The 11,160-nt window shown below is 37.8% G+C and overlaps 1 protein-coding gene across 1 annotated transcript in view; it reads left to right on the forward strand.

Moving 5' to 3' along the window:
* Positions 1-8,320: 8,320 nt before the first annotated feature.
* The window catches only part of LOC118582611 (olfactory receptor 4F3/4F16/4F29-like), a gene marked incomplete at its 3' end in the record, with an annotated part of 6,275 nt that continues 3,435 nt past the window's right edge, over positions 8,321-11,160 (forward strand). The window contains 2 exon segments of the mRNA XM_036185611.1: positions 8,321-8,683; positions 8,685-9,252. Of these exon segments, the coding sequence (XP_036041504.1) occupies positions 8,321-8,683; positions 8,685-9,252 (931 nt within the window).

Below are 11,160 nucleotides of genomic sequence, written 5' to 3' on the forward strand. Positions count from 1 at the left end.
CAGTGCTACCTAGAGGAGGAAATAGGAAAACTGTAAATAGTACAAATAGAGTATATTAATAAAAGTTATGGAAGTCTGTGTATAATATAACATTAAAATCATACTAAAGACAAACATATGAATAAATGAAAACCACTTAATATCAAGGAGTGAACTTTAAAATAAAAGTGAAATATCACTTCATAGTTGTTAAAAGAGGCTTTAACAAAGGTCAAAAAACTTCAGAATGGAAAACTGAATAGCATTTGTGCAATTATAGGGGGAAAAAAATAAAATAATGGATAATTTATGATGAATGATAAGCATTGATTTTCAAAGGTACACTTCAGGAACCATATAATTATAACAATAAAGTACAGTAACTACAGGTATGTTATATATAAATTTTTTGGCATATGTTCATTACACATATGATAGGTTTCATAAATCCATTCTCCCTTTTAATTCTTTTGAATTCTTGTACAAAACAACAATTATTATGGTATTTGGGGGTTTGAAGTTCTAAAACTCTTGGAAGATATTCTCAATTTATCAGCTGTGAATTTACCTACCTTTTATTTGCAAACCCCTCATCTAGTAAGAACTAGGAATTTGTCTAAAATGAGTGTAGCCGAGTATGGTGAATTGTGATCAGAGACAAGGGAGTTATAACTGCAGTAAAACACCAGAAGATATCATATATGGTAAATTTGGGTGTTTAAAATTAAAAGTCAACAGTGTAAACAGCTAAATTCTTAGGATAGAAAAAGTCATATAAAGATTCTAGATCTGTTTAACTTGAGGCCAAGACCACGAGAGGGAGCCCATTCCGTACACTGCCTAGATGGCCAGAAACAGGCAATTGGATAGGCCAGAGACTTAGGGTAGAACCAAACCCAACTAGAAAAAGAAATCAATGAAATGGTTCTAGTGATATTCTACTATACTCGTAGATCAATGCTTTGTCCAGTCATCATCAGAGAGGCTTCCTCTGGCAGCAGATTGGAGTGGAGGCAGAGAAAAAACAGCCAGACACTATGCAGAAAGGATGTGTAAATTGGAGGTCTCCATCTGGTCCCTCCCCTCAAAAATTGGGGACCTCCACCGATGAAGGGGGAAAAAGACTGTAGGAGTCAGGGGGAATGGAGGACCCCAGGATAACACGGTCACGAGTCAACTCAGTAGGGCTCACATGGGCCCCCAGAGACTGAAACAGTAAGCACGGGACCTGCATGGGTCTGCACAAGGTCCTCTGCATACATGTTACCCTGTGAGCTTGGTGTTTTTGTGGGACTCCTAACAGTGAGTGGGTGTGTCTCTGACTCTTTTGCCTCCTCTTTAAACTCATTTCCTCCTATTTGTTGCCTTGTCCAGCCTTGATATGGGGGCTTTTGCCTTCTCTGATTGTATCTTGTTTTGTCCTGTTTTGGCTTTCATCTTTTGGAGACCTCTTCTTTTCTGAAGAGGAAATAAAGAGGGAGCAGATCTAGAGAAGAGGGGAAGTAGGGGGAACTAGGAGGGGCAGAGGGGGAAAACTGTAGTTGGGATGCATTGTATGAGAGAAGAATCTTTTCAAGTAATAAATATATATATGAAATACAAACATTTTAAAAGTTTCTAGATCTGTATACAAGGACAAAGGACAAGATATTCACTTACTTGAAAGCAAAAAATACCCTCAGAGAAAACTCCTAAGAGATTGTATTTGGAATTGTCTTCACTTACACATTAGCTGTACTTGAAAGTGCTGTTTCATAAGTACATTCTTTACTCATAACTAATGAAATATTCATGATGGGAAATACCACCATATGTCTTTGGCTAGTGTGCTACTTACCGTTTTTCCTTAGTCTACACAGAACTAATGAATTGGGGAAAACATATCCCAAGACATTCATTCCTTATTGATGGACAATATTGGTATTGAGGTTCCTAGTTCATCAAGTTCAAAGGCTCTACTGAGCACAGTTCTTGCAAACCATCATCCTTCTGTGTTTCTTTCTCAATTCGAAATTATAGTAAGCTCACTCACAAAATCAAACGAAATATTTCATAGATTTACTTCTGAAATTTGTAGGAACATCTCTATATTTAATTATTAGTATGGAAAATTTAAATGATTATTTCCATTTCAAATAAATACATATATAAATAAAACAGAACAATTTTGTAGCTTAAATTTACTGACTCAATAACTAAATGTTTAGTTTCTGTTTTTGAAACAATGTCCTATTGTGTATCCCAGGTAGGCCTCAAACTCAGGCAATCCTCCTGCCTCCATCTACCAAGCTGGGCACTAATATGCCAAAACTATTATCTGGATTATTTGGTGTTCAAGTCAAAATATATTTTCAGTCAAGTATCTATGACACTCTTCACACTGGAAGACTGCCAACAAACTTGTATCTGTTTTGGAGATGATCAGTGTATGCCCAGCTCTTTTGAAGCTGGTGGATAAAAATGTAACCTTTATGCATTTGGTTTTGTATCAATAAATACTTGCTGATTTATCAAGTAGAAGAGGTTAAGGTCAATGCATGCATTGTCAGAGAATGGACTGATTAAGTATAAGCTATGCTACATAGAAAATATCATAAAGCTATTTTATGTTTTCTAATGCCTTTTAAATTTCCCCAGGTAACAACATGGCTCCAGCTCAAAGTAAAAATCAGTAATGGCTCTAGTATGTCAATAAACTTTTACAAGTATTTTCCTATGCCTAGCTAATGATTTTCCTAAATGCTATCAATTTTGCTTTAGGCTCACTCAATCAATTTAACATATGACTCAAATACATAGCATTTCCAACAGCTGAATCACATCTATAAATAGAGCACTATTCTTATTGATGAATGTCCTTATAGCCATCATTTACCTGCATAAAATGAATGCAGTCTTCATGGATTCCAATTTCCCTGTGTTCTCCAACACAAAGTACCTATGATATTCCAGCACAAGAATATATAAAACTAATTATACATACCTCAAGTGGGCAATGACCAAGACAGTTTTAAAATGCTTATAGTTCAGGGACTCTTTCCCTAGAGGAACATTTGATTTGTCCAGTGTAACAAAAGGACTTAATGTCTCATTATACAATACAAGAAATAAAAAAGGAAACAAAATTGGAATGTTTGTATCATTGTGCTATTTTGTTGTATTTATAAATAATTCAATGAATTTTAAAAATAGCTAAATATACTCATGATGACTTCCTTTGAATATACTAAATAATTATGGATTTCTACAAAGATTTGGCTGTACAAAGCTTCATTCTAATGAATAACATTAGGAAATAAAACAACTAAAAGCAATAATCAAAGTACAGTAAATTTAGAAATTATACTATACCCAAAAATGCCCAATGCCTTAAAGCCACTGAAAAGAATGCTCCAATTGTGTATAAAGAAAATCAAACACACTGTTCTTATAGAAAGTGGACAGCAGAACAGCATACACTATGAATTCCCTCCTTGGCTCCAAGCCACTATTGCACAAGGGGACACATGTTACATGGCAGACCAATAGTGCAGCTCATTAAGTTCACTGCTGCATAAGACTGTTGAAGACTTTAGTCTCCCAACAGTCTGCATAGAACCATCTGGCACTAAGAAAGCTAACTCAGCCTAATTCCAGTCTGATTTCTCTATATGGTACAATCAAGGTGTACTGTTTGGGGGCTTCTAGGACCTCCTTGGAGAACAATAATAAGAAGGTAACCCACACACAGGTTATTTATTTATCAATGGCCCTCAGTAAGAAAAACAACAGTTCAGTGCCTGATTTCACATTCAAAGTACATAGCTTTGTACTTGTCCATAAAATATGATGCATGTGTGAGAATCACTGCCTTGGAGAGCTCAGCTCATGAGCAGAAATTTAAAACCTCTGAAGATAGCCATTCTGTCATAGAAAGCATTGTGTTTGACTTTGAAAAAATAATGTATCACATGATGTTGTAGGTCTACTTCTCTTCAGAGAATAAACAGGACATTAGGCACAGGATAGGCTTACATTTCAGAAAACATAATTAATGCCATGGCTCAGCTATCTGCAATTTATTCCAAAGATAGTTTATTAATCTACTGTATAAATTTAAAAATGAATTTTACATTAGACTTTAAACATAATAAAAGTTCAAAATCTGCTGCTGAGGATATGGTCCTACCATAGATGGGGTCAGTGATGATGTCCATGGGCAATGTTGTAACCAAAGACAACGTGGATTCCCAAACTTTAAGGTGCAACCTGTGACCATGTTGGTGTCTGAGGAACAAGCTGCCACCAATGCCATGCCAATTTTGGTGGCCTGTGCTGCCACATTGGGCCATGTGGTCCTCTGGGCCCAGGCTAATACCAGGGGTCAAATGTGTGTCTGTGGCCCTACAGCAGCCATGATCTTCATTGATGTCCATGGATCCTATTACCATACTTACTGATCTGGGTGAACTGTGCTGCCACCAGAGCCCTGGTAGCATCTGGGTCAGAGCTGCTGACTAGAGAGAGCCATGTCTGAATCCATGGTCCTACTGCAGATGGAATCTGTGTTGATGTCCATGACCCATGTTACCACAGGGAGTCATAGAAACCATGCATGCTGAAATCCAAGAGCCATGCTGAGCTGACCCCACCCATCATGGGAGAGCTGGCCAACACTTGGAAGAGAAGGACCCAACCAACAATAGGGGCATGAGAGGGTTAGCCCTAATGGCATGGGCCTAGGATAACTGGCTCTGCCCTTCACCTGAAGGAGGTGGTCCCAGCAGCATGGACTGACCAGCTCAGCCATCACTCAGACCCACATCCTGGGCATTGAGTTGGCCTACCCTAACATCTACTTCATCTATGACCTCATGGAATACAAGTAGAACAATAGCCAGAGGTTTCCCATGACTCGGGACAACAACAGAACATCCAAGAGGAATTTCAATGAGGGTCCAGTGATGATGGTGTACCAGAGGGAGAGGTCTTCAACCAGACCAGTGTCTCACCGCAATGAACATTTGTGGATGGGATTGACTGGACAAAAGGGTATACTGTGTGACACACCATAGCTCCCAGTACAATTAGGGTTAATGAAGAGCTATTAATGAGACAGGAAAGATTGAAGAGTGAAATGGGTTTTTTTTATCTGTTTTGTTTTTAATTAATGTTCTTTTAGGTGGATGCTGCTGAGTTGAAGGGTGGATATGGAGGGACTGGGAAGTGAGTGTGATTGGAGTGTATGATATGAAATTCCCCCAAAAAATCAATAAATAATAATGTTATACCTTAAAAAGATTATTTGAAATATGTTAAATATTTCCCATTCAATAGTAGATTATACTATTCATGCTACTGAGTAATCAAAGTGGACCTTCAAATATATTTAAAAGTATTTTTTTCTTAAAGAACACTGTGTCTCCTTGGTGTTTACACTAAATTAAATATAATTCATTAAGTATTCCTCCTCAACTAGATATAACTCCCATAGATTCAAGGAATACATGTTTTCTAAATATTTTTTAAGATTTCTGTTTTTCAGTAGTGTGCATTATAATATACCCTTTGAATAATAAAGCAATCACTATGAGAATGCAAGCATCTTATTGACATGCTAATATTTTTTCTGGAGGAATCTGCATATATTCACTTAGCATCTAAACTAATCTTCACTCATCAACACTGTATGGGTTTCCTTTGCTCCACATTCACAAAAATTTGCCATCTTTTGTCTATGAGATGATAGCCACTGTATTTGATCCAAACACACTGGTCTAAAAACATTTTTGAGTATTGTCTATATATTCCACATTGGGTGCCACTGCCTCCTTTTCTTCATGCATTGAGTTGGAGGAGAACATGACAATAATCTTGAAGTCTGCCAATTGTACTTATTCCTAGAAATTATCTTGAGGCACTAATATCTGAAGAATGATGGAAATTGTAGAAATAGAGAAAACACTGTGAAGGAAAATTATAAAATGGAAAGTTGCTGGGCGGTGGTGGTGCACTTCTGTAAGCCCAGAACTCGAGAGTCAGAGGCAGGTGGATCTCTGTGAGTTCCTTGCCAGATCTACAGAGCTAGTCCAGAACAGGCTCCAAAGCGAAAAAGAAACCCTGTCTCAAGAAAAAAAAAATGGAAAGTCTTGTTAAATATTGTCACATAATAATAATAAAAAAATAAAAATAAAAAATAAAAAATCTATCCATAAAAAAACAAAAAAAATTATTTGATTGTATGTCTTTTTTATTAAAAGATTTTTCTATTCATTCTACTTGTCAACCACAGATTCCCCTGTCCTCCCTCCTCCCATCCCCCAACCCTCCCCCCCCCATTCCACCCCCCATTCTGATGGAAAAGTCTCTACAGTCTGAGGTCTGGGGCTTAGAACTTTATGGAACTGGAAGACACAAATTGCCAAAGTGAGTGATAGCTTAGTGTGTGTTGGTTTCTCATTGGCTGAATCTTCATTGCTAATTCTAGAATAAGTAGTTAACTGTTTCTGTCTAACATCTCTGCCTATTGGATTTCTGAGGTTCTGACTTTCCCATCAGTTACTTTAATCACTCATTCTGAGGCAAAAAATATTTCTGAGCATCTGTGTGAGAAGCTTTTGTTCTTCACTTCTTTCATCCTTTTTATTCCCTGGGTGACAATGTAGACTCAGTGGGCCACACTAATTAGAAGTCTTCCTACTGGGGAAACAACATGAGGCTCTTTTGTTTTGTAAAGGTGCTGCTCTCAGTCTGAATGTGAAGTCATCCTCCTCTCAACCAGGAGACATTCCCCACTTAGAGAGTTACCACGTACGTAAAACACGTGTGTGGACAGATGATTCGCAGTAGAGCAGACTTTATTACAACAGACAATCTGCCTACAAATATTGGTCATAAATTATGGACCAGTTTAAGCTACAATTTCGTTTTTGACATGTTTGCTTCATGTGTTCTAGAAGAAGCAAAGAGCAGAGTACCAAAAGAGCATGTGTGGATTTTCTCAAGCTTTTGGAGAAGATGTTTACAGAAAGCTCCAGGGGGCTACAAAATAAAGGTAGAAAGCTTGACACACAAACAGTACTATGGAAGAACACATTACTTTCCTAGTTTCTTATCCTTTTAGTTTTTAATAGCAATAAAATTCTAATTTATACTTTCAGTTTCAATGTTCTATAGAGCTTTGATTTCTGTCACTTCTAAGCATTATTCAAAGCAATTTCTGTTTTTCTCATTGGGAATTGCAGTTCTCATATGATGGAAGCTTCTCATTATCTCTTAGTTCTTTAAGAATGTGTTTCTCATCTGAGGACAGATTCTGTTGAACTAACTCAGGTAAGAGTTCCATTACCTTTCTTTCCAAACAAGACCGACATTTCCATTCCTCAGTATCAGTCAATGGTAGGGCTGGAAACAGAGTCATCCATTGTTCTTCTTTTCTAATTATATTTTTCATAATCAATCAGTTACCAGCAGTGGGCCCCAGACTGACTCTGCATACAGTTTCCATGGAAGAATAAGAGGCTCATGGGGCACTATCTTTCACTGGCTATTGATAGATTCTAGGAAAGGAACAATCATTGCCTCCTGTTGTATACCCACTTTTGAGCCCACTAGACTCCAACACAGAGATCCAGACCCATAGCTACACTGGTGGACCTGATTAGACTAACTGCTCACAAAACAAAATGAATAGATAGTACATGAAACAGTATTTGCCAGGGATTGTGGATGGGGTGGTAGGAAGATAGGAGATGGTGAGGAATGGGGGATGAGAGTGGTCAGTATACATTGTGTACATGTATTAAATTATCTGAAAACAAATTTAATTCATGAAAAAGCACTATTTGGGGCAAGCAAAGATTTAATATTTTTAAAAGGTAACTTTTTCATTGATGACACTAAATGTGAACCTAGGAAACCAAAATGTGCCAGTAATTTAAAACACAAAACTCCAGAACAAAGTAAGGGATCAAAGCACAAAAGCTAAAAGCACAAATTTCTTTTAGCATGGCTCCATGTCGTGGCACTAATTTCCTGTATGGAAGCTAGTGAGTACAAGTGTCTTTAGAGCGTGTTTGACTCTCCTTAGATTCTCAAGTGCCTTTGCCTCTAGTTTTCCTTTCTTGGCTATACATTTCAAAATAAACTTGGGATTAAATAATGAAGTGACCCTATATGTGCAAGCATAGGAAAAGTTCTGTACCTGGTCTCTATTAGAGAGCTGTAAAATCTGCCTGGAAAACAACAGGGTGTCTTTAGTCATTGCTTTACAACCAGGACACCCCTTTGCTTAATAATAATATTTTCTCCCTCTTGTGCCCTCCACAGAATAGTCACCTTATGGTCAGACTTTCACAAGTTGATGGATGGAGGAAATCACTCTGTGGTATCAGAATTTTTGTTGCTGGGCCTCACCAATTCATGGAGAATTCAGATTCTCCTTTTTCTATTCTCCACAGTATTTTATGTAGCAAGCATGCTGGGAAATCTTCTCATTGTGCTCACAATCATCTCAGACCATCACTTACACTCCCCCATGTACTTCCTGCTGGCAAACCTCTCCTTCATAGATACAGGTGTGTCCAGCATTGCTACTCCAAAGATGATTTATGACCTCTTCAGGAAGTACAAAGTCATCTCCCTGAATGGGTGCATCACTCAGATGTGCTTCATTCACACTGTCGGAGGAACAGAGATGGTGCTGCTCAAAGTTATGGCCGATGACTGGTAGGTACATTGCTATCTGTAAGCCCCTCCACTACCTCACCATCATGAGTCTAAGAATGTGCATTTTTCTTTTGGCTCTGGCTTGGACCATTGGCCTTATCCATTCTGTGGCCCAATTGGCTTTTGTTGTAAATTTACCCTTCTGTGGAGCTGATAGAATGGATAGCTTTTATTCTGATTTTCCTAGGTTCATCAAACTTGCATGTACAGACCCATACAGACTGGAGTTCCTGGTCACTGCCAACAGTGGTTTCATCTCCATGGCCACCTTCTTCATCCTGGTTGTGTCTTACATCTTCATCCTGGTCACAGTCCGTAAACACTCCTCAGGTGCTTCCTCCAAGGCCCTCTCCACTCTCTCAGCTCACATCACTGTGGTGGTTTTCTTCTTCGGTCCTTGCATTATTGTCTATGTGTGGCCTTTCCCTACATTACCCATAGATAAATTTTTAGCAATTTTTGATGCTATCACCACTCCTTTTATGAATCCTGTCATCTATACTCTTAGAAATAAGGAGATGAAGGTTGCAATGAGGAGACTCTTTATTAGGTCCTTAAATTTCAAAATATCCTTTCATTGAGAGTTCAAGAGTTTCTGATTAAAATAGAGATCCTTGGGGATAAATCATTTTTGTCCTGTACTAAGTGATCTTTCCTAGAAACATACACATGGAAACAACATGGAATGGACTCAGCACGTTGTCTTTATATGTTACATGGGATAAAACATATATACTTATGTATGTGTATATGTATGTATATAATTTATATGTATATATATAACAGTGGTAAAAGATAAGGCCTTGAATTGGTAGGGAAGAGATGTCAGACATGAGCAATTATGAGGGAGAAAAGGGAAGAAAAAAATTTTTTATTATATTTTAATTAAGTACTTTTTAAATTTAGTTCTAAAAAGTAATTTCAAAACTCTCATCAATTTAGTGTTCAATATCTACTGTGAAGTACCTCCTCAATATTCTCTGCAGATCTGATTGGTTGGATTTTAAAAGTATTGAAAAGCAGTAATTCAGCCTAAAATGTGGTTTATGTCAGGTGCTGTGTCTCTTATGAAAGTAAATGCAATCGCTGGAATTTCACACTCTCAACATACTTTGTCTATCAAATGTTGGAAACATCTCTTTGACACTGGTTCTCAGAGACAGAGCTCTTCTGATCTACCAGCTGCCCAGATTTATGCCTTGTGGATTGCTCAGTGTCTGTAAGGCAGCAGGAATGCACAAAATAAAGATCTTTAGTTAGAAATAGATTGACATTAGAAAAAAAAAATCATTCTGAGCCAGGTAACCCAGACCCAGAAAGACAAACATTGTGTGTACTCACTCATAAGCAGATATTAGGTGTAAAGTAAAGGATAACAAGGCTACAATCTACAGCCAAGGAAGCTAGGAAACAAGGGGGTCCCAAAGAGGAAAGGATTTCCCTGGGAAGGGGAAATACAAGCGGTATCCTGGGTAAACTGAGGCAGGGGTGGAGGGTGGGAAGAGGGGCAAAGGAAATGGGAACATGAGGGATTGGGTTGGATGGGTTGGAGGTGGAACAGAGCAGGAGAGTAATGAAAGAGAGGTCTTGAAGGTGGGAGCCATTTCGGGTTTAGGGAGAAACCTAATGCCAAGGACACTCCCAGGAATCCACAAGAATGACCCCAACTAAGACTCCTAGCAATAATGGAGAGGGTTCCTGAGCATCAGGGATAAATTCTGCAGTCACAATATGTAATACCACTCTTTCAGCATACTGAGAGTCAGTAACTATATTGTGAGGTTCTGAAAAATCCATTAATACCAACAGAATAGCATACAATTCCGATTTTTGAACTGAATTATAAGGACTTTGAACCACTTCACTTAAATTTTCTGATTTGTAACCTGCCTTTCCTTGTTTGTTGGCATCTGTATAAAATGTTCGAACTCCAGATATGGGTTTTTCACGTACAATTTGAGGCAAGATCCAATCAGCTCTCTTTATAAGATCAATTCTATTGCTTTTAGGATATTTGCTGTTAATTTCTCCCAAAAAATTACTGCAAGCTCTTTGCCAAGGTTCACTTTCTGTCCATAATTTTTCAATGTCCTCTTTAGTTAAAGGTACAACAATTTCTGCTGGGTCTATTCCTGCTAATTGACGAAATCTCAATTTTCCTTTCAAAATTAAGTCAGAGATTTTTTTCCACATAAGTTTTAAATTTTTTATTTGGTTTATTTGGTAAAAATATACATTCCAATATAATATATTCTATCTGCATTAATATTCCTGTAGGAGAATCCTAAGAGTAAAAACCAAAATGCAATCCAGCTTTGGATCAATATGATCTACATGTCCTTCATGTACTTTTTTTTCTACCAATGCCAATTCTTTCTCAGCTTCAGGTGATAATTCTCTTGGACTATTTAAGGTCCTTGTCACCTGGTATTTTGGCCGGTTAGGTGGGGCCTGAACTAGAGCGCTATTGAACAA

Source organism: Onychomys torridus, chromosome 4, assembly GCF_903995425.1.
Source record: "Onychomys torridus chromosome 4, mOncTor1.1, whole genome shotgun sequence".
Classification (NCBI taxonomy): domain Eukaryota; kingdom Metazoa; phylum Chordata; class Mammalia; order Rodentia; family Cricetidae; genus Onychomys; species Onychomys torridus.